General features: G+C 38.9%; 1 protein-coding gene across 1 annotated transcript in view; it reads right to left on the bottom strand.

Annotated features, from left to right (window-relative positions):
* Positions 1–24,620, bottom strand: part of LOC139724447 (E3 ubiquitin-protein ligase listerin-like) — a 59,994-nt gene that overhangs the window by 14,458 nt on the left and 20,916 nt on the right. The window contains exons 16-25 of the mRNA XM_071635591.1: positions 24,305–24,458; positions 23,092–23,254; positions 22,201–22,539; positions 21,726–21,871; positions 20,718–20,837; positions 14,461–14,606; positions 10,071–10,209; positions 8,743–8,890; positions 6,945–7,155; positions 643–883 (exon numbers count right to left, since the gene is read on the bottom strand). Of these exons, the coding sequence (XP_071491692.1) occupies positions 643–883; positions 6,945–7,155; positions 8,743–8,890; positions 10,071–10,209; positions 14,461–14,606; positions 20,718–20,837; positions 21,726–21,871; positions 22,201–22,539; positions 23,092–23,254; positions 24,305–24,458 (1,807 nt within the window). The remainder of the gene's footprint in view (positions 1–642; positions 884–6,944; positions 7,156–8,742; positions 8,891–10,070; positions 10,210–14,460; positions 14,607–20,717; positions 20,838–21,725; positions 21,872–22,200; positions 22,540–23,091; positions 23,255–24,304; positions 24,459–24,620) is intronic.

Genomic DNA, 24,620 nt, shown 5'->3' on the forward strand with positions numbered 1-24,620 from the left:
CCAGTTTGAGAGACAGATACATATATTGACAGATACACTTGTAGATGGGTGGATGGATGGATGGATGGATAGATAAATAAATTTTATATGGCTAGATTAACATGAGGGCAAAATTTAGGAGGACAGTGATATGAACTAATTTGGCAGGAGTAATGTGCTTGAAAAACCTTACAGAGACCTTCCTTTTAAAGATTTTAGTTTCAAAAGATGTCTGCCATGCTTCTTGCAGTACCCTGAATCTCAATGGCCCTCTGTAAATTCTGGCCCATTTTTTTTTACATATTGCATTAAGACCATGAACCATGACACTGCTATGAATAATCTGATTTTCTAAAAGCTATCACAAATATTCCTGCAGACAAATGACAAGTGAATAATGTAATTGAAAATAGAATCATACAACAGTACTGTTAGAAGCAAATTATACCCAACAAGACCAACACTATAGTCCATGATACAGATGATAGGACTGATCGAAGATAAAGAAATATCAAGTGTTTAAGACTTTGCGTGCTTTGAGTGGTAACTGGCACAGAAAATCCCATAGCATTGTACACACTGTCAAAAATCCCTGGCACAGAAAGGGTTAATGTACAGATGCAGAAACATCAAAGAGGAAAAGTGCATGCATTGGTCTCTGACCTTTCCAACATGCAGTAAGCGGCCATCTGGACCGGCCGGAGTTGGAGGTCCAGCAGCGGCACCAGGTGGTTGACCAGTGAGTGCATGGTGTCCGGGACGTGCCTGGAGCTACCGGGCTCCAGCCGCGCCTCCAGCCGATGACCCTTCAGCTGCTCAGTGGGGGTGTGGGACGCCGCCTCGCACGCCGAGTAGAGGAGCGGAGACAGGTCCATACCGGTCCTCTTCCAGGACTCGACGCTCTCTGGAGGTCAAAGGTCATGTATGATATTGATTACTGCTTTGTTGCACTAAGGTGGAATTCACAATCTTACAAATGTTTTTTTACAACACCTTAAAAGATTCTAGCTAGACGATCAGTCAATTGGTCATCACATCACAAACATTTAGAAGTGCCATTAGATACTGTCGCTGTTGAGCCATGCAAGTTTTATCCAGCAAAAATAAATAGGGAGTTTTCGCTACACGACGGGAAGACCAAGAATACACGGAAGCAATCATCTGTGACAGTCCCCGTACTCGGACTCCTGTCCCCATATCTAGGCAGTTTCGCTTTCCTGTTAGGATGGAGGCGTGGGGACAAGATTGCTGACTGGCTGGCTGGCTGGCTGGCTGGCTGGCTCACTCCTGCCCAGCTGCATCGGGACGGAACGCTATTTTGGCCGAATACCCTACTCGTTTTCCCCAGGACGGGACGGTTCTCGGATTTGATCATGCGCAGAAGCAAATTTTGCACACTCCCTATTAGCGAATGGCTGACATCACAATTTACATTGGGGTGCAGAAATATTTTGGCGGAAAAAACCCCCCACAGCTTTTATGGTTATCTGTCGTGCTCACATCTTGCTGATCACACTTTGGTGCATTCAGTATATACAGTTGTTATCATTCCTTCTCATGTATTTTCTTCAGCTCTCTCTCTCCCCCTCTCTCTCTCTCCCCCTCTCTCTCTCTTTCTCCCTCTCACTCTCTTCTCCATATGCCTAGCTCTCACTCTCTTTCAGCCTCCTTTGATTTCCATTCTTTCATTTTGAACACTGATAAAATATAGTAATTGCGTATGAATATCCTTAATAAATACATGTTTGTTTGTCTTTATGTGTACCATAGATATGATCATTGTATTTATCTTAATCACATTGTTCTGTATGATTTTGTTTATACATCGTATCTATTTCGTATTTTCATCTGCACAGACCTGGGGCCCGTTGCATGAAAGTTACTATTATGGTAACTTTACAATCCAATGGTAACTTCCATGGCAACAATAATCAGCAGCCAATCAAAATCAAGATTTTCATGGAAGTTACCATTAGATGGCAAAGTTACCATAACAGTAACTTTTATGCAACGGGCCCCTGGGGAAGAACAGTCAATGACATGAAGCATGTGCTGTGCATAAATAAAGGTATAATGAAATACAATCTTCAATCATCTTTAATCCACTAAACCTATATCTTGCTAACAGTATTTTTGCACCTTTTTTTTTGTGACGTCACTACTTTTGAAAGACACACACCTTTGTGCATAACTCTACATTAGTATCAACAATATCAATCAACTACTCGTGCCCAGGCGTGCTACCGGTAGTTTGCTTTACCTGTAACTCTTCAAACAGAAATGTGAGAATTATGTCTTGCTTAACCCTTCCTGCGCCAGGCACTTAACCCATTGAGGACAGTTTGATTTTGCTACAACACGCATTTCCCATAGACTCCTACCAGAGAATACTCAGGACTCATCCTCAACAGGTTAACAATTGCCAAGCTTTGCCACCAGCATTCAGTGCTTCATCCAAACTTGTCCTAGATGTATTAAAAGCTAGCAAACCTACCAGAGCTTTTAACAATATACAGACAAACATGTCTATAGTGGGCATTCAAGGAAAACCACAAAAGTGGCCGTTATAGACAGGTGGCCACTATAGACAGGTCTGTGGCCATTTTGAATTTCAACACTTGCATTGCATAACAGCATGAAATACTGCATGCTATTCTTACAACAGCAACAAAACAGCAAATAAGTTTATATGAGCAGAATGGTGATTTTTTTTTTAACTTCATTTTAGATTTTCTGTTTAGCCTACAAGAGTGTTCTTCCGTTCTTTTGATTCAGAATTAACTGAAGATTTAATTACGTGTAAAGGCATTACTCAATTAACGAAAATACACTGTACATTTATTTATGAAATATTTTTGAATTAATTATTTATGTCCAGGCTAGGGAACTGGTTCGTAACAGTTTTGCATGAATGGGGTTCACGAGCAAGTTCAAGGGGATCGATAATGTGTATACATGTAAAGGGTCTATAATTCAGTAATTTAGTGGCTGCTATAGACAGGTGGCTGCTATAGACAGGTGGCAGCAAAGACAGGTGTGACTGTACCTCCAAAGCAAAGGCCATGGTGTCACAATAGGGATTAGGGGGATTGTGTAATATCTTTTCGTTGACGGTTAGATTCCAGACATATTTGTTGCATTGGCAGCATGGATAGTACGACAAAAATACCATTAATTTTGAAAAACACACCTTTGTGTGTAACTCTTCATTAGTATCAACAAAATCAATCAACTACTTGTGGTCAGGCCTGCTACCGGCAGTTTGCCTCATACTCCGCAAACAGAAATGTGTGAAATGTACAAGCAATGTCTTGGTCACGTAATGAGACTCAAGGTGATTGATGTCAATAGTTTGTTGTGTCTGCAAACATGGGTAAACAGACACTTTAATAGTATGACAAATTGTCATCACTTTGGAAAAACACTCCCTCGTGCATAACTCTGCATTAGTATCAACAATATCAATCACCTAGTTTGCTTTCCTGTAACTCTTAAAACAAAAATGTGAAAGCTGTAAAGTCTCGGCTATGTGACATGGCTTGGATGATCGATGCCAAATGTGTTGTGTCTGCAGCAGGGGTAACACAGACACCAGTATAACAAAATTTCACAAAAGAGATAAACTGTGGGATTTCCTTTTGTAGTTGTTACCATTACTACTAATGATATTGCAAAAGGAGACCTCCGGATCATGATTTTTAGACTTTTACATGTGAACAACCATAAATTGGTTATACTGGGTACAGAGTTTCAGAATTTATAGTGATCAGGATGAGGAATAAGAACGTTTTCAGAATTTGTAACAAATCACAATGAACAAGGATGATGACATGGCAGCCTCACTATAAGAATGCATGAGTTGGGGCGCAAGGAAGCAGAACAAAAGAAGAAAGCATGCATAAATTCTACACAGATGAACTTCCTTAAGCATGTGGTATTGTAATGGTATTACATTGCCACATTTCTGAAATATGTGAGGCTCCTACATGCATGTCATCGTCCCTGTTCAGTGTAATTTGTTTTGGGGGGTTTTCAGAATATCGATTTCTCTGCTAAAGGACCACAATAAATTCCACAAATCCATACATGGAGCTGTTGATCTATATACTCCATGATGTGAAATCATAAAAATCATCTGGAATGCCCCATTAATACTCTCATCATTTTTGTTGGTTTTGTTCCACTTTTCACTGCTGTCATTGTCATCATCATTCTTATCACATTATCATTAATAGTTTTTCAGTCTCTATGGGTGTTTTCCCCTGAAAAAGAAAAGAGGGTTCTGGCATATAAGTCTGAACTAGGGTGGTTTCCAAAACAAGCTGAGAGCTGCTCCCCTGATGGTACAAAAGTTTTCTTCAGTTTGTCTGCCCTCTGTATAAAAAAAAATTGTAAGATCGCAACTGCTGATCTACATTTTAACCCATTGAGGACGAGTCCCGAGTATACGCAGGCAGGTATCTATGGGAAATGTGTGTTGTATAGCAAAATCAGTCTGTCCTCAACGGGTTCACAAACATGTCGGAAAAAAGAAACCAGCGGGAATCAACCTGTCATGTGCTGCTTTCCGGGCAGTGACACTACCACCAGGATATCCCTGGTTGCTAGCAGTGACACAATTTTCATTTGTGCAGAGGGCAGACAAATTGAAGAAAACTCATACCTCATATCTTCACCCCTCTGCTTTATAATAATCTCTTGGTTTCATTACAAATGTTGTTGAGCAGATGTCTACACACCCACATATCTTTCACACACTCACTGAAGAAACAGTTTTACTGATATGAGGTCTGTACGAGTCTGGGACAATGCTGCAAGCAACACTCGGGTTTCCCGGCGCCATAAAAGCTTGGGGTGTGCTTGACACTATGTTTGGTTATTTCTAAATGTGAGCAATGTTGGGAAATGTGCAGCATGCTACATGTACATCTCCAAACATACAACACAAAGAATGATTTGTGCTGTCCAATTGGTCAACTGCTCATCATGTGACATTCACTATTTAACCTGTTGAGGACGAGTCCCAAGTATACGTGGGCAGATGTCTATGGGAAATCCATGTTGTAGCAAAATCAGTCTGTCCTCAACGGGTTAAAGTACCATCGCATGCTTTTGCTGTTGCCTGTGCAATTTTTGTCAAGGAGTTTAGAATAATGCACTCTGAGGTCATCAACCCAGTACATTAACTCCCAACCCATATAAACAGGCTTTTAATCAAACTTGTGGGTTTGCACCATCACTTTCCTCTACTTACATAAGCCCTTTTTACACTTGTGTTTCTTAACCCCGTACTTTCTCTGACCCAGGACTATCGTTAGTCCCGTACCAATTTTTTCAGCTTTTTACACTCGCCAATAAATCCCGTACTATTAAACTAAGCTCTTGTCCTGGGCTAAGGAGAAAACTGACCTTTTTACACTCATATTTCTTAGCCCCGTACTTTCCAAACCACATAAATAATCATGATTACGCTGTGCACTGTACAAGTACACGCACGCACCGGCAGCACTTGAATACCTCGTTTCTGATTGGTCAGTGGGGGGTCGGACTTCGTCTCCGTCGCTTAGCCCCAGATTATTTTTTCGTTCTGTTTACACTCGCTTGCTTGGCACCACAATTGCAGGGTTAGCACCGCAATTGCGGTGCTAACTCTGCTATTTTGCAGGGCCAGATAGTACGGGATTATCGGTGGGGCTAGCCCACTTTCGCAAAAACAAATGTAAACGGAAAGTTAGCTAAGGAAAGTCCGGTACCAATGGTGGGGCTAAGGCCCCCCCTTAGCCCCACCGTTGGTACGGGACTAAGCAAAAATTTGCAAGTATAAAAAGCCCTATAGTCTGTGGTGCCTTCAAATTGGGCTCACGTTACAAAGAGTATATAACTGACATATGTAGCTGGTGATGCTTCTTAATCGCCCTTTGTTTGCATTGAGTCAACAGGCAAACGTAACCTTACATTATTTATGGCAGAACCAAGTTATGTGTTGTTAACTGACAATAGATTGGAAAACTTATTGTTCAGAATTCCATGCTCACAATACTCAGAAAAATATGTCGTAGCAAGTTTCAGGAGTGTAATTCGGAATCTTGCACAAGACATGCTTCAGCCTTCATAATAGCTGAAGTCAAAAGATTGTCCAGTTCAGAACTGGATAGTTGCCGATTTTCATTGGTCTATGAAAGAATGGGAGTATTAACACACAGAAATCAATGCATACAATGTGATATGGTGTCCATTGTCATTTTGAATGTGCAAATATGAGAGGGCTTGACCAACTCAAAATCAGATTTCTGAAAAGTCACAAGGTTTATAGGGCAATGATGGTCAAGTTGAAGAAGGATGGGAAAAGGATTTGCACAGCATATGACAGCAGTGATTGACACAAACACATACACATACACACACACATACACATACACGCACACATACACATACACTACACATACACATACACATACACACACACACACATACACATACACATACACACACATATACACATACATGCAGGCATACACATACACTCATATTGTTTACAATTCACATATCTGTTTTTACACAACACATGATATAGACCTGGTCTACGCCAAAATAGATCTAACGTTAAGCCTATCTAGGAGGAGGAACAACAGTTGGTAGGTTAGTAGGCCTTTGTAGATCTGCCTCTAGGTCTTGCTAGCAGCACAGAAGGGTGTGTGCATATATGCATCAATGCTTTACGACACATAAGGGAAGTTTAGTGCATCCTAGGATCTATAGCACTGCTGGCTCGCTTGATTTACAGTTCAATACTCAACTGCTGCACTGCCATTGAGAGTGTGCATGGGATAGCCGATTCTTCTAAATGTCATGTGACCCGCATTTATCCAATCAGATGGCAAGGATCTATACATGTGTTGTATAATGATATATATTTAAATCAATATTGACAATGATGCATATGAAAGAGAGAAGAAAAGACTAACCAATGAGTTGCATGAAGGAAGGCAGGAAGACACTATATGCCCCATCGCTGAAGAACTCCGTCCACTCAGTCAGGAGGCTGGCAGGCAGAGTGGCAGCACCATGTGACCCGCCGAGGAGCTTGGCCACCGACGACAAAAGGTCACAGGTCACGGCGTATAGAGTCGCCACTGGTACAGATGAGGACACAAGCCCAGTGCTCTCAGAGCACGCCTATTATAAAGTGTGAGAGAATTTGTGGAAGGAGATAATTATTAATCATGCTTTCTCTATTTAAAATGACCATTATTATTATTATCATACCTACACAGAATGTTTTTATATGCTTAGATTCATGTATTCATGTAATTGGGTCATTTTGATGTATAGACAGGTCTTTTAAAACAAGCCTTCTGGCTTCCACTGGTTCCACACTGCAGCCATTGTAAATTTTATGATGTATTTGATGAATTTTAAAAGTGGAAATAAATGAAATACATGTGTATGAAATGAAAGAAAGATTGTTACTACTACCTGTGGATTTCTGTTCATTAACCTGTTCCATACTGAATTCTAAAATCCCCATAGACTTAATACACAGGCCACCAGGTTCCCGTATGGGACAGGTTAATATTAATGCACATCAGTCCCCAACAGACTTTCACACCAGGCCTGTGTAGAGTTTCATAGTGCAGTGTACAGAGTATGCCAGTATTAGGCAATGTGCTCATGTGTTGAAGGAAGCAAGCTACCGCAAGAATACAAAGAAGAACTGTGTTGGTAAATCCTTGGATCTGGCCCGCAATAATTTTTTGCTAGACTGGTGTTGTAAAGAGTGAATGTAACACACACTACTTCATACTTCAAAGAGTTGATTCTCTTTGCTCTACTAGTCACCTGTATGTAGCATAAGCACGACAGGTGTATGTATGATCCTGTTGCTACAAAACATGTGACCCCCTCTGACTCGAGTCCAGAAAAAACTCATGACGTACACTTTCTCTACCAAGCACTTGAACATTCCCAGTTTGATACAGTACAGAAGGTACGATTTGGTTTGCATTTTAGCACTCAAACATGGCGGCCCCATATTTTACAAGGATGTAAGATACTTTATTGTCTGTCATCCTAATATTGCTAGAAGTAGTGGCCAAAGTGCATTTACCCTTGTTTTTATATTATACAGCAATAATTGGATTTCTGCATTTTCAGAATATGTTACCTCTTTGTATTTCTGAAATGTTTTTCGTAAATAACAGCATCCATCATTATGATACTCGTAACAGTAATTTATTTCATATGTTTAAGGTTAATACAACTTTTGCTAAAAAATCTGTCCGGTTTAATTTACCCATTGTTTGGAATTCTTTGTCAAATGATATACGCTGTCAAAAATATCTAAAGATGTTTAAAAAATCTCTCAAAAAGTACTTTCTTGACAGATACTGAACCATTTTTTTTTTCCTGCACATTTTCATATGACTGTTACATCTATATGTTTTTGTTGTTTTTGTTCTGTTCTTGTGTCGAAACTGTAAAACACTCAGTGTGCCTCCATATTCTAGTACTCATACATACCTGAGGGAACTTATTTCATACAAGGCCGCAAGGCTTTTCTCTAGTTCTCTTTTTCATTTCCATGAATTGTTTGAATTTTGGCAAATATGTAAACTTGAACTTTGTTTGTCTGTATTATGTCAATTTCGATTGATTACTGTTTTGTGTGTTTTGTAACCACGGACTTTATTGGAATGAATAAATGAAACGAAATGAAACGAAACCCTTCTCCAGGCATTGACAACAGACTGGTGTGACACTAACCTGGATCCAAGACATGAGCGAGCACAGGATGAAATCCCAGTTGTGTGATTCCAGTCTCTCAGGGATCTCCTCAACAAGGTGTGTCAGCAACTGCACCATCTTGATGTTGGCACAGAGCAATTCTGAGGGTGCCCCTACCAACTCTTCCCTATAAAATTCAACCATACAATATATTCGAGAAGTTATGGAGAGACCCAGGCAAGGGGTATATGATGCACTTTTGATTTTTTCACAGAAAAGAGAGAAGAGCATGATGATATACAAGAAATTTAAATGGAATACAGACATTCAAACCAGACACTACCAGAAGAGGAACGAAGTACCCAACTCTTTATGTGCCACGTTCGCACGTCCGACTCAGTCGACGGCGTGCCAACTTCGCATATTCTGCTCAAACACACAAAGCCGCCGAAACCGATCGATAAATCGCCTTATCCCGCAGTACGATGAAAGCGTTCCTCGCCCTTTTGTTCCTCTCACATACGGCTTGCATTCTATTTGGTGATTGACTATCAAGCGGTGTTCCCAACTAGATTTGTGTGTTCATTCTAAGTTTCTGTAACGGTTTTATGTGCAAAAGTTATGCCTTTTCAGTAATGTAGCAACTGGTCATTCAAAAGACAAATTGAAAATAGGTTTGTCATACAACTTATATCAAAGCAAATGTTGGCATTCTTCTCGAACTTTGCTCAAAAAGTTATACAATTGGAAAAACAGAATTCTCTCTCAAAGCATGACTACCTTCGTGTCTCAGAATAATGTGGCACACGAGGGGTTTCCAACATGGCACATAAAGAGTTAATACTGTAAAACCAGAAATTTTCATGTCAATTTTCACACCATGAAAAAGGCCATCAGCTCCAATTCCTGCAAGTCTCAGCTGTGAGTGTTTCTGGTTTTACTGTACATACACATTAGGGACATACAGTAAAAGCCGATACAAAATTGGTCTTGGCATTACGCATGGGGAGGGGGACTTCTGAGTTTACAACATAACCTCCAGATTGCATATTTTTAAAAAACATTTTAGTGCGGGAATAATTTCACTGATAAAATCATAACCACAGAGTCCTATAATTCTTAAAATAGAAATGTTGCCTGGTATGCCTCCGCTGTATTGCATAATTCTTCCTGTGGGTCTACATTACATCTTGACAATGTGAGACGTCAGGTTCACATGATTGGCAAGAAATTGACACGACGCAAAATTTAATGGCACAACCCATATTAAAGAGTTGATTGTGTTTCTTGAACCAAATTTCAATTGACCTTTGACCTTACGGCCGAGAGAAAAGTTGGGATAGCTCTAAATCGTGACCATCACTCACTCGCTGAAGATAAAGATGGGGTTGGACTTCTCTCTCCACAGCTGGAACTGCCTCAAGGCACCGAGAAGAAGGTCAGCCTTGGCCTGGGAGGAAAGACGGGAGACGCACCTCAAGAGGACCGCCATGTTACCCACTGCACCTGGGGGATACAGAGAGGAATATGTGAGTCCAGTAGCACTGTCACACTACAAACAAATAAAGTCCTGAATTTGATACCAGTATCAGGACAATTATCCCACCCCCACCCCCTTTGGCAATTAAAAAAGTACCTCCCCCCCCCCCCCCTCCCTTTTACATACCAGTAAGAGATAGGGTTAGAGTAAAGGTTAGGGTGAGGTTTGGGGTTAGAATTTGGGTTAGGACTTGGGTTAGGGTCATTAGGGGGAAGGGTGTGGGGTAATTGTCCTGGAGGTAATTGTCCTAGAACCTTAGTACCAGCTGACTTCAAACAATTTTATCATAAAACCTGCTTAAGTCAACATTCAGGAGAAAATCTGTCAACTGATGCCAATGTCAACCCATGTGTAACAAAGTCAACAGGATGTTGACTTTACAAATGTTACACACGCATACACAGGAGTGACGGTGTTTTCAGTCACTTTTAATTGTTGGTGAACACATGTACAGTTGTAAGATGATGCATATGACATGGATTGATAATGTTGGAAATTTTAATGATCCTTTTACTTCTTTCTCTTTAGTCTGTAGTGGAGACCTTTGGAATAAACAGAAAAGGCATGATGAGCCATGATTCTCAACATAAATAAGATTGACCAGCCGGGACATGTATATGATCAGCTATGTTAAGGATTCTTTTCTAATACCTTGTTCACAACAATTGTTAAAGGGTGTGTACAGTTATGGTCGAGGTGAGGATTTAGCTTTTAACATTTTGCGAGATATTCAGAAACCACTCTATGAGATGTCAAAGAGCATGCAATTCTAAGGGGTATCAAAAGTTTATTTGATGAAAATCGGTTTTGAAATGGCTGAGATATCCAAAAACAAGGTGAAACAAAGAGATCCTAAAAAAGTTGTGGCCTGTCGCCTTTTATTATTATCACTTTTTTGGATATCTCAGCCATTTGAAAACCAATTTTCATCAAATAAACGTTGAATCCTTCTTAGATTACATGCTCTTTCATATTTCATAAAAGGTTTCTTACTATCTCACTTAAGAATGTTAAAAACATGAATCCCCACCTCAACCAGTACTGTACAGTCCCTTTAAACTGATGTGTTTCTGTTTCCACATGAAAACTAGAGAAACAACAAGACATTACCTCTCCCCATTCATAATCACAATCATAGATGATAGATGATCACAGATCATTATGAGTGATCTTTAGATCTGCAACGTGAATGCTACAGCGACCCCTTGGGTTGGACATTGGAAACAGCTGTCTCGCACCTGTGCAGAACACCATTTTTTGCCTAAATTGCATTGAAGATCTTAAGTTCACTATTATTACTGTCAAGAGACAAAAGCAGAAAAGGAACCTGTCAGATTGTGGGTATGCACACACGCACATCCACCCACCCCCCACACACACGCACAAACACACACACACGTACACACACACTCACACACACACGCTCACACACATACCCCCACACACACTCACACACACTTACCCCTTTCCATACACATGCGCAAACAAGCACACACTCTCAAATACATAATTCAAGTTTCAATATTGATTTTGTTCCTAGTGCAATATATTATTTTTGTGATCAAACATAGAGTATATTATATGGATTATTCTTCTTATAATTTAATTATATCTTTTATAATTATATTTTTATGTTTTCGTCATTAATTCAGTTTACTTTTGATTGCTTTGAGCGTATTATATACACTAGATATTGCCTTTTTCAATAGTGATTACAGTAATGTTTATCATAGAAATATGTGCAATTATGCCATCAGCTATATAAGTGGTTTTTCTTAAGTTTTAAATTGTTGATCTAGGGAGTATATAGATAGAAATGTAATTAGTAATTTGTAATTTGATGATTGAATTATGTTTATATTATTTTTCTATTGTTTATCATCAATAGTGATAATTATTTTAGTAATAATTTTTTGTATATTTTAAGTTTTTCAATGTTTAAGTTTAAGTTAATATTTTCAGTTTTAGTTAAGTGTATTTTGTAAGAGATTCAATTTTCTTGTTGTTTATATGAATTAATAATCATGATTGTATCTTTTATCTTTGTAAACATGTGCAATTCAGCCACTGGCTGCGATACATGACTGAATAAAACCTTTATTGAATTGAATTGAATTGAATTGATTTCCTCCCACATCCCAGTTTGATAGGCTTTAGGACAGTCAGAAATGGCTGACCACATATATTACGAAACATGAGACACACATGCACACACCAACATAACACACAGACGACATGCTTCCAGTATTCCGGCACTTGCGACATTTTTTTATGGGTGTCACGCAATGGCACGGAGAACTGAACTACATCAGCTATGACCTTTGCGTTTTGTCCTTCACAATTGTGCTGACACAAAAACACCTGTAAACATATGGAAGGCAATTAACACACAATATTTGAAGAAATCATGTCAACATATGTACGTGGCTTGTCATTGCGGAAATGTCAACTTCCATATTTTATAAAGAATGTCATCATTATCACAGAAAACTAAGTGCCACAACTTACACAAACTGTTGACTTTAGCGAGGTTTAACACGTTTGCTTGTTTGTGTTTGATTGATTGAGTTTCTGTTTTGGAAATTCAACACCTAGCAGTTTGACTGGTCAGAGCAAATTCATATGATAGCCTCAATCTGGCGGGGGGGGGGGGGGGGGGGGGCAATGTAGACAATGGGTGTGGCCTTAACCCTAGATGGGGCCTGGTACAGGATTGCACAGACATAGGACATGCCAGCCAATAACACACTACACATTGTAATTCATTGTTCAAGGAAAATATGAAGCTGGCAAACCATCTGTTGCAAAGAAAAGCTCCTCCACTGTGAAAAAGTGGGACAAGAAATATTACAGTGAAAACTAAGAGGACAGCATAAGGGTGATGTAATTACATGTATATGTCTACCTCTGTATGATAAGCACACACACACAAAAAAAACCCACCCAGAAAACCCAACAGAAATAAGAGACCCAGTAGGTCTCCAGCTCACCTTAGTATGGCAAGTTCATCCTGCATGCATTCTTGAAGACTACTCTGCATGCCATATAATTAGCGAGTCTAATACTTCACAAATCAGGACTTCCTGACAATTTTGCAAGTGGTTGAATTCATGTTTGTGGAGTAGAGTACTGAAGAGAGAAATATAAGCGTGCAGGTCACACATGTCGGGAGGATACTTAATAATTTTGTGAGCTTTTAATTTCGCAAACAGCACATGCCTCACGCCATTCACGAAGATAAGAACCTCGTAAAATATTCGGCATCACAGTACCATCTAAGAATGACATGGGGAAACGTGGGGGAATTTAGGGAAAGAGGCCCCCAGAGAGTCATGGTGTCCATTTGTATATTCTATCATACTGGTGATATAAGAGGCAAGTTTGAACCAAAATTGGACCTTGCATTTTCAGAAAGAAGATAAAAATGTGAAAACTGGTCCCCAGTTTGGCCTTGACCCTATGAGGTCCAACCTGGATTTGGCATAAACAAACTTGAAAGTTTACTTGCTAATGTATTTACTCAGAGCATTTCAGTGACCCTAGGGATGCTACCTGCCCAGTTTGATGAAGATTTGCCATTGAGTTTTTCCAGAGGAAGTAAAAAATATTAAATTTTACAGATGATTCAGAACACACGGCGGGCAACAGATAATTGAAATAGCTCATTTGAGCCTTTGGCTCGGGCGAGAACTTAAGAACATTCTTCTTCAACATAGTGTTTTCATGCGTATTATCTTGATTCACTAGTAATATTTTACATCTAATTTCATATTCATTGCTATGATTGCTGTAGAATCAATCAATCTATATAATCTGTCTTTATCAAATGCCAGTCTGCAGATTTCAACACACTAATATCGTAATGAGAATTTTTCGAAGAGTACTCCCCACATAAGCAATCAGCAAACAGAAATAATGAAAAAAAATCAAATATTTTTGTTTTTCCACTTTGCCTTCTTAAACAGTTTGTGACAGTATGCTGAGGCTATGAATAACTACATCAGCTAGTCTTTGGAAGTAGAATACAAAAAAAATCCTTTGACCTTAGTGATTATCAATATCACAATTATCCTGCTCCAGTTTTTTGTTACTTTCATCATTGTTTTGTTTGTTGATGTTTTTATTTTGTTTTGTTTTTGTTCACTTGCTTGGTTGTTTTTTTTTAACTCATCAATGGTGCTATTATGCACAATGAACACAAAAGCAACACTCACCACATATACTGGTGATCATTTCTCCATCAGCTGATACCAGCATTGCAGTGTGTATCTCAGCCAGTTCCAGGCATTTGTTTTCACTGAGATGTGACACCAGTCCTTCCAGGGTCTGCATCATTTGAATGCTGCTGATCTCAAACCATATCCTGGCAATCAACACAAGGAGAAAACTCTGATGAGATGAAAACTCGCTAAGTAGATTTGTTTGTTTGTTTGTTCGTTCATTTGTTCACTCCTTTCTTCCTTCTTCCCTTCATGTATTCATTTTATTTATTCATTCATTCATTTATTCACTCACTCACTCACTCCATTCATTAATGCATACATTCATGTTTCCATCTCCAACAAAATCATTCATTCATTCATTCTCTCATTCCCTCATTCGTTCATTCTCTCATTCATTTATTCATTCATTCATTCACTCATTCATTCATTCATTCATTCAATCATTCATTCACTTACTCATTCGTTAACTCACTCACTCCATTCATTCATCCATTCATTCATTCATTCATTCATTCATTCCTTCAATCATTCATTCATTCAATCAATCATTCATTCAATTATTCATTCATTCATTCATTCATTCATTCACTCATTCATTCATTAATTCATTCATTTACTCATTTGTTAACTCACTCACTCCACTCATTCATCCATCCATTCATTCATTCATTCATGCATACATTCATTTTTCCATCTCCAACAAGATCATACAAACATGAAACTCTGCAGATAAGAAGTATTATTAGAATGTACAATAAAAGAAATTCATAATGATGCAATTAAAAAGAAAGATTAAAAAATCATCTCACAAGTATGTGAAAATGCTGGAAATGGGGAGGAATGCTTTAGAAGCCATGCATGCTTGTAGGGTGCATTCCCCGAAAACACAATAATGCAAAATACAGAATTGATGTGCCACTACATATGCAGAATTGCAAAAGTCAATCACTAGAGCTGAATAAGAATGAAAACGATACTACACAAGCGTCCAACAAACACCCCAACACTCAGTCGCTGTCATGCAAAAAGAAAGGAGTAAGAAAAAAAAAAACTACAAACAGACAACATGGTGTGAATATCAAAAAAGGTTGATGGTTAGGACAAGAAGTAATGGATGGTCAGTGCGGCTATACAAGGCTCTCTTGCAACTATCAAAGTACTTATAAATGCCACTGTACAGTTGAGGTGACAATGCTGATTTGAGTCTTTCATTCTCAAGTTTGCTGCAGACACAACTCTCAGTGTAGACTGGGATTTGAAGAAGCAGCAATGCAGCGACAACACTTTATAAAACTGCAGCAGATGAGGTATTCTGCAATGCTTACAGCACACACATGGGTATCTGGAACAATGAAGCATCAACCGTATTAATCTCCATTTACAAACTAATAATCAACATTCTAAATCATACAATTTTGGTCTGCATGTTTGTTTGTTTTCTCTTTCTTCTTCTTTTTGATCACTTGACCTCTCATCAATTTATCATGTCTTCACTGAAATATCAAATAATTGAGAAAAAATATGAATATGTAGGAGAATCAGAAGGCACGAATAACAGCTTTTAATATAACGCATAAATTTTTCAGCCAATCTTCCTCTTTGGACCCATAGTGTCTCTGTTCACAACATGATAGCAGTGTATTGCAGGTGTTCTCATTTGGCGTATTACTCAGAGCCATGTACTTGAAAAGTTACATTTGAGTGGGGAAATAAGCAAGAAAAAACATAAAACAGTTGAGATGGCCAACATCTGTGAGCAGGCATCTATACAAAGATGGAATGCCAAGCTGGCCTTGTTACATTGTATCTCCCAGCTTTGTACAAAAGTACATGTAATGGTCAAATAAACTAGAGCAATGTGCATCTCATCATATTGCTATAAACACATATATCAGATGATAAACAAAACAACAATATAGCAGCAATGATGGTAATGGAGAAGGGATTATCATGAAAGCTTTCAACAGACATGTACTAATCATAGTGACAGCACATATTTCATGAATTATACTTACTTTTATTTACTTCCAAAATATATTAGCAACATACATAATACAAAACATACAGTGTACAGAGGACAACATCACAAGCAAACACAAAGACATCTTGGGGTGTTGTACACTCAACATAGATCTGCTTCTGAACTCCAAAAAATGATATACAAAGACTGTACGATAACAGGGTTTAAAAGAGGACATTACAGAGGACAGCAGCAATAATAACACACAGAATTATGCATGAACAAGATGCAATATAAACACCCAAGGCAACATGTAAGGCAGGTTCGACATTAGTGGTGGCCTGGTGGCCTGGTGGCCCAGGGCCACTAAAAGATGATTTTTGGGCCACCTAATTTCCAAAAAAAAGGTTATCTATTGGTGGCCCATTCAGGCAACTAATATTAGAATTGGATTGATATTGGTTCCTTTCAATTTCAAGCCATTAAAATTTCAAATTTAATGATATTAGTGGCTCAAATGGGCCACCAGAGGAAAAAGTAAATGTCGAACCCTGTGTATACGGATAAGAGATGAAAGACTAGTGGTGTGATCTATATATACTTTGGAACAACATTGCATAGAAGAGTGTGTGCAGATTCTACTGTACATCTGGAAGTATATTTTTTTTTATTGAACATGGAAATTCTTACTTTAACCAGCACTGCAGAGACATTTTAATGCTATACCCAAGCAAGCCCAGGGCAGTTTGACACTTTCCTGAGCAGCAAATTACATTCAACTTTGATGGAAATTCCCTTTGGCACTGTGTGATGGTCTTTAAATGAATTGCAATTACCTTTTCAAAGGCCTCAAACTTACGTTTCTTCTTCTTATACTAATTTACCTGCTTTACTATATAGACACGATGCATTATGGTGATAGAAACTTAAGTGTTTTAGCCCTACAGGATCCCTGATCCAAGGTCCAAATGTGAACCACATGTACCTTCCTGTACTTACATAGAGACACCATATGACCTGGTGTCTTTTACTACTTCTGGATCTAGAAAAGAATATCTCTGAATTCCTCAAGTTTTAGGGCTGCTTTGGGCCCCATCCCTGAGTGCCACTGAGGGCCATCCACATGATTTCAGCAACTTTGTATCCCCTACCCCTCTGAATGACTTCTACCAAGCTTCATTAAATTCAGGCTTTGGGTTTTTAACCTGTTGAGGATGGACTGATTTTACTATAACACGCATTTGCCATAGACAACCGCATGAGTATTCTCACAACTCGTCTTCAACGGGTTGAGCAAAAAGTGAAAATTGGAAAAGTTTGTGGATGATGTACTATGCACAACAGATGATAATGACTGCAACAGCTCATCTGAGCCCAAAGCTCAGCTATTGAAGCTAAAAAACAATACTCCAGGGATAATATTGACAGTCACGCAAATACACAAAAGTATGTGCAATATATTCATGTATATTATACACAACTAACAGTTTTGATTCTCAAAAAAACAACAGCAAAAAGACCTGGCAGGATTACAAGCTTTCAGTTTGTAATATCTCTAATTGCACCATTATGAATGAAGTCAATATATGAGATTAAAATGTACATATAGCACAGTTCCCACAAAATATTGCAGCAGAATAGATGTGGCAAGATTACAGCACTGTACAGACTTATCTATTTTAATATTGTGCATAACTATGCATCAAGTAACCTACTCTACTGCTATATATGCACTTATTTGATCATTACTAGTGAACTTAAAAGTCTGGAATGCAAATTGATTCGTTATCTGACAGCCATATCTCTGACAGCGAAATGCATAAAAATGGCTAAGAGATACTGGCACGAACGCTGAAAAAAGATTAGCAAGTACAGTCAAACCTGTCTATAGCAGCCACCTAACAGAGACAAAAACAGTGGCCATTATAGACAGGTGGCAACTGTAGACAGGGTCTTTAACATGCGTTTTCTCTCTGAGGGAATAGTGGTTGTATGCGGCAGGTGGCCGCTATAGACAAGTGGCCGCTGAGACAGGTTTGACTGTATTTTTAATGCTACAATTGAAATACAATGTAGATAAACATTTTCTTTGGCTTTCTTTGCATACAAGTTCTGCAGGATGGTATGCTTTATACACAATACACAATACATGTACTTCCTTATTGTCAGCTGATACATCAACATGGAAAATGCTATCATATGGTGTTGGTTTCTGGAGTGCATGCATCAAAATTTGCAATGGAAGATCATCTGAATCTTGCCTAAGACAATTACATTTTACTACACGGTTTCAAGTGCTGGGAAACATAAAAACACAAGTCTAGAAACATAGACACAACACAACAACAACAACAGAACAGGCACAAATATAACAAATACATGTTAGCTGTGATGAAATTTCAATATGATTGTGCCTAGATTACCAATGTATGGCAAGAAATTGCAAGAGATGAAAACTGCACCTTTTTTACATACATTGCACCTAACAGTGTATCACATTACTAATCATATACTACACAACACATGCTTTTTTTGTATGTTCATGATTCTATTTCCATGGCAAGCTATTCTACAAGTCATTGTAGTCTCTCCTTGATTAAACAATCTTTTTCAGAGAGCCAAAATTATCCAGTCGACCTATATATAGATCTTTACTTAACCTTCTTTTGACAGGAAATAAAAAAATGCAACACCCACTTCATTAGCATCAAATTTGCAATAACCTCGCAATGACTATTAATAAAGAACAGCTGTGGCAGCTTAACAATTGATCAAAAACACTATCTTTATGATATTTTTGTGCACAAACCAAAAGGGAGAGATGTGAGTTGATGATACCATCACCTCAAAAAAATTGTGGTTATGACCAAAATTACTGCTCGGTCACAGTATATGAGCAAATATTTGTCATTTAAGTCCAATTGTGATTACTTTTTAATCATTTTGTTTATCTCATTCTTATCACTTCATTCAAGTGAACTTGTACATAAGAGTTGTACTGCAGTTCAGTGAGGTCCTTGTGATTGCGGATAATCTCTTTCACCATTGCTGCTGTTTGGGGAGTCATTTATTGGGTTGCACAGGATGCAGAGACCTGCAACAAGAACAACAGCACTACAGTGTGGTAACGGTGACCACTGACCTCAGTGAAATAGGTGAGAAGGGATGCTGGATATGGAGCATGCTTGATGAAGACCCACATGGATATACTCCTTTGGGACTACACAGAAACTCCAGACACATCAGTCCAGAAAACTGATGAATTGGCATTGGGATTATTATTGCCAATTGCTAAAATTTGGCAGCCATGGTATATGTAGCAGTGTGTGCAGCTACACAATGCCGAAACCTGGGAATTATTGTAACCTGAGTTACAGTGTGAGAAATCACTTGTATAAACAGTTACTTACTGTTTCAATTGTATTGAAATGAGGAGATGAGGTGTGGTTAGCTCTACCAGTGCAGTGCTTTAAGATGTTTATACCACTTCATTGGGCAAGGTGGTGGTTAGACAGCGAAATACATCTTAAATACCGTGGGAGTGATGAAGGGTAGAAGGGAAGACCCGAAATAGGTGGGGTTGATGGTGATAGAGTTTAACATCTCACTCAGAGGTTTGTGGATACTACAATTCTGACTCATTCAAGCATGGAAAATCACCCATAATCACTCACAGCACCTACTAAAGAAACCTGTGACTGAAGCCATGGCATCCAATGTCTGTTCAACACAGGCAGAGAAAAAGTTAGGGTGCGTTTGAGCGCTCGAAAATGAACCAAACCAAATCAAACCAAAGCAAACCGTGTCATACAGTGCCAGATTTGAAGTGTTCGAGCACTCTGTTGAGAAAGCATACAGTACCTCCTGAGTTATTTTTAGAGGGGGTCATGCATTTGGTAGCAACGGGGTCATTCACCCGATGCGCTTAAGCTACTTTAAATACAAATTTCCTGAACAAAGAGAAGGACCTCTTTGCATAATGGCGTATGTGCATATGACACGCATTCTTCATATGCAAATTTTTGGTTTGCTTTTGGTACCCTTTTGGAGCACATTCTTGAGAAATGGTCCACTTTTGGCTAGGTTCAGTTTAATACGGTACACTTTAGCAGTGTTTGAGCACTCCTCTAGTACACTTTAGGAGTGTTTGAGCACTCCTCTGGCGCAGGTTCGGTACGGTTCGGTTTGCTTTTCCCGAGAGCTTTAAGAGGCCTCCATGACAGACAGCCGTCTACTTTGCATTGCAAGGCTTTAGAAGCTTGGCAGTGATAACGAACTGTTGGGTCATTACCTCTCGGCTCCAGCGGCTAGGTTCCAAATGTTCAGCCTGCTCGTCTCGTCTCGGTACCTCGCGTTACTCCGCACCACCTGCTGAAGAGCTCGGGACCACAGCAGACCATCTGTCACAGATCTAGTCACATCCACAGGGGGCAATTTGTATTTTCAACAAAACAAAAATATCAAAAGACTGTTTAACAATGTTATGGCTCAATTTCATTAACTGTCAAAATGTGCTTGCTGAATAAGGTGCATGATGACATGCAAATGCATCAAAAACACTCCATCATATCAAAGTACAGAGAATCATGCTGTCTACTCCCAAGACAACTAATAAATGGAAAAACTTCACTGACCAGAAACTATTTCATTAAAATCATTTACTCTTATTAATTAAGAGAGGGGAACAAAATAAGGAGTGCTTTTCATAGTCACAACAGGAAAAGTTGATTTTATTACAGATAGAGTCACCCTAGCATATAAATCTCTTTTACATGCAGATGACAAATGGATATGTATAAACATCAACTTACCCATTCTATTTCCAAGAACCACATTTCTTTGGTTGAGTGCTATATCATTCGATTATCAAATTTCACAATTCATTATTAGTACTGGATAGAGTTTTGATTGAACTGCAGAAAATAGAAACATATGAAATCAATCATACCTGGCTGAGCACATAAAAATAACTCGCACATAAATTTCTGCTTTTACAACACTGAACTACGTGTAGTGGGCAGACTACGTGAAATGTCTGTGATCACAAGGAGACATAGCCATGCCCTTCACAGTAATGGTGGACTTCTCTCCACGCGTCAGTGCTCCAAAAGCTAACAGAACAGGGCATACTGCAAGTTTGCAAGCACCTGTCCAACATTACCAAGAAGGGCACAATCACTATCACACCCTTTTAGAAATGGCAGATCTGTTCCCAGCACTCACGGAGCAGGTGTACAGGGCATATTTTGAGTAAGCACCCTGGAACCTAAACCTCTGCAGCATTGCCTAGCTCTCTTACCTATCTCGGACGACAGTGTACAGCTCATCCCACTGGGGCGGATCAAGGAGAGGCCACATCTTTTCCAGCGCCTCGCTCAAGACTGGCACAGACAAAGCACAGTATTGTGGAGGCTGCATAACTGGAGTATACAATGTGTCTGCAGGCTGTAGAAGACAGATAACCAACAAGAAAAGGAATAAACAAACACAGAGAACCCCTGAAGAAATAACACCCAAAATTGCGAACCATCTGACAACCACATTTTCTAGTATGGTGCTGTATTATTTTTACTGTGACATTTTATACTTCATTGTTTAAATATTGTTTCATTTAGATAGAATAAAAACTGCCAATTATTTGAGGCCTTTAACCCATTGAGGACAAGCTGGCTTTGCCATAATACACATTTCCCATAGACACCTGCGCGAGTGTTCTGAGTACTAGCCTTAAACATGTTAATGTTCATACGCAACTGCTTGTTTCAGTATCTCACCTCTGTGGCTCCATCCCGTCTAGTCATCGTGGCTAAGCACCATTCCTTCATGTACATCACTTCAATCACCGCCATCTTGAATGCTCTGCATTCCCATGGCAACACAGTGGCTGCCATAGCAACAGCAGCATCCTCAGTTTCATCCTCCTCCTCCTCATTTTCTGTTTGTTCCTGAGACATCTCTTGGACTGATGTGTCTCTCTCATCGAGTCGGCTGATCATGGTGCTAATGAACACAGCCAGATTCAGCGCTTTGGGAGCCGCAGTGGTGTCTGCAGCAGTCAAGGGCGATATGTCACAGAAGGTCATCCACTGGCCAATAGCCGCTGGAGCAATCCACTGCAAAACCAGAGGAAAAAACATAATGAGGATGTATTATGTTAAAAGAGAAGTGTGGTGTTAACTAAGGTACAGTGGTATATGAGATTGGATATTGCCTCATTGCCTGGATGTTGAACAGGCAACTCATCCAAAAACACCTTCAATTTATTCCATTCAGGATAGAATGAAGTAGTAAAATGTAAACTACATTAAATAGTTTAAGAGAGGTGAGAATCCAATATTCCTCGGGGATGGCAGTTGAATAGAATGTATGCCACAGCCTAAAAATCATCTGTAGTGTTACTTTGTAAAGGGTAAAAAAACAAGAAGATATCAGTTTAGAGTATAACGTGAAACTGTGTGGATTTAAGCTTAGCCGTTTGTAGAAATTCTACTCAGATGGAGAACAGGTTAATACCATCTACACTCAAACATGTTTTCACTGCTCTTAGGTCTAAATCATGGTGGTAAGCTACACAGCAGTCCACACCTTTCCTCTCAAACAGAGCAAATGAATATTGATATTATCCATGATAACATAAGAGTAGCAATTTTCAGTATGACAATGACCTGATTAGGCAAACTTTTCCTACGGGAAGTCCATTCTTTGGGAGAAGGGAGCAGGGAAGTTAGCAGTTCCCCAAGGATGTTTTGGGAACCGTCCCTGTTGCCTGGCAACCCACTGATGATTGCTGCAAAGAAGGACCCAGCCATCACACCAAAGTGCTGCGATCTGTCACAAAAGAGCAAGAAAATTCCCATAAAAATTGCTTAGTTGAACCACCATCATTCCTGACAGAAGAGCAGTTTACTTATAACACTATCTCTTTTTTCTTTCTCTCTCTCTCTCTCCCTCCTACATTGTATCTATCTACACTATATGTACAAATAAATCATATATAAATGTACTATATGCTACAACTGTATATACTATATACTATGATATACTATATACTATAAACTATATACTATATGCTATATTACACAGTTATACTATATACTATAATAAACTATATACTATAAACTACACTGTATATACTACATGCTATATACCACAATTATACTATATACTACAATATATCTAAATTCATATTTAAAAGTGATTTTACTTCGTGACAGGTAAAAGTCAATAAGACTTATTTTTCCTCAAAGCCACTTAAAGATGCCAAGTGAATTCAATATGAAACAAAATATAGTTGAAAGAAGAATCTGAGTAAGCTCCAAATCAACACTGCTTTTCTGATCAATCATGCAAGATCTCATAAAGGCATTGCATCCCCTATTTACCCGTATAGGACAATCTGATTTTGCTACAACACATATTTCCCATAGACACCTGCCCATGGATGGGACTAGTCTTCAATGGGTTAAAGGTACTATTTACCATTGGGAGCAGTGATTTAAAAAATGTTCGAGTTTTCATATTTGATGCATATATGTAGGTCACTTGTATTACAAAATATCCTACGACAGAAAAATTTCGCAATAAAGCCTAAAATGTGAGGAGATATCTCTATTTTTCTCAGTGAACCATAACTGTAGATGGTCTAGTCTAGAGACAATTTTATTATAACTATTATGCACATTTTATGTATTTAACAATACTTAACTTTGATTATACTGATTCAAAATTTTACACTGGTTGTTTCTACCCCTAACTCACATTTTAGAACTATTTTGAAGCACTAAAGCTGGGTTTTTGTCTCATCTGCAAATGGTCAACAATGCCTTTAAAGATCTAGAGAGGGCTAGGGAGAGCTCTCCTGCAGAGACCAATACGTACTGGTGTATGTTCACATCTTCCCCATGCAGTGATAGCTTCATCCACTGTGTAGCTTTGACCAGCAGCCCCTTGTCTGTGAGCAAGCCACCAGTCTGTCTCACCAGGGTCTGCACGCCCTGGACCCACGTCATGTGCACCTTCTCCCTCAGACCTTCTGCAATCGGACAAAGTCAAGGACAGCAGTGTTATTACGTTATACCATGAAAATGTAAAGTCTTTACTGATGAGTAGGGCCTGGTAATGTAAACTTTGCATAAGCTGAAGAAATACAGCTGTACCCTTGAGGGATACAAACCTGTGTGTTATTTGAAATTCA

The sequence above is a fragment of the Diadema antillarum genome, unplaced genomic scaffold (assembly GCF_040938485.1).
Source record: "Diadema antillarum isolate AM-2024a unplaced genomic scaffold, OU_Dant_1.0 scf00000015, whole genome shotgun sequence".
Lineage (NCBI taxonomy): Eukaryota > Metazoa > Echinodermata > Echinoidea > Diadematoida > Diadematidae > Diadema > Diadema antillarum.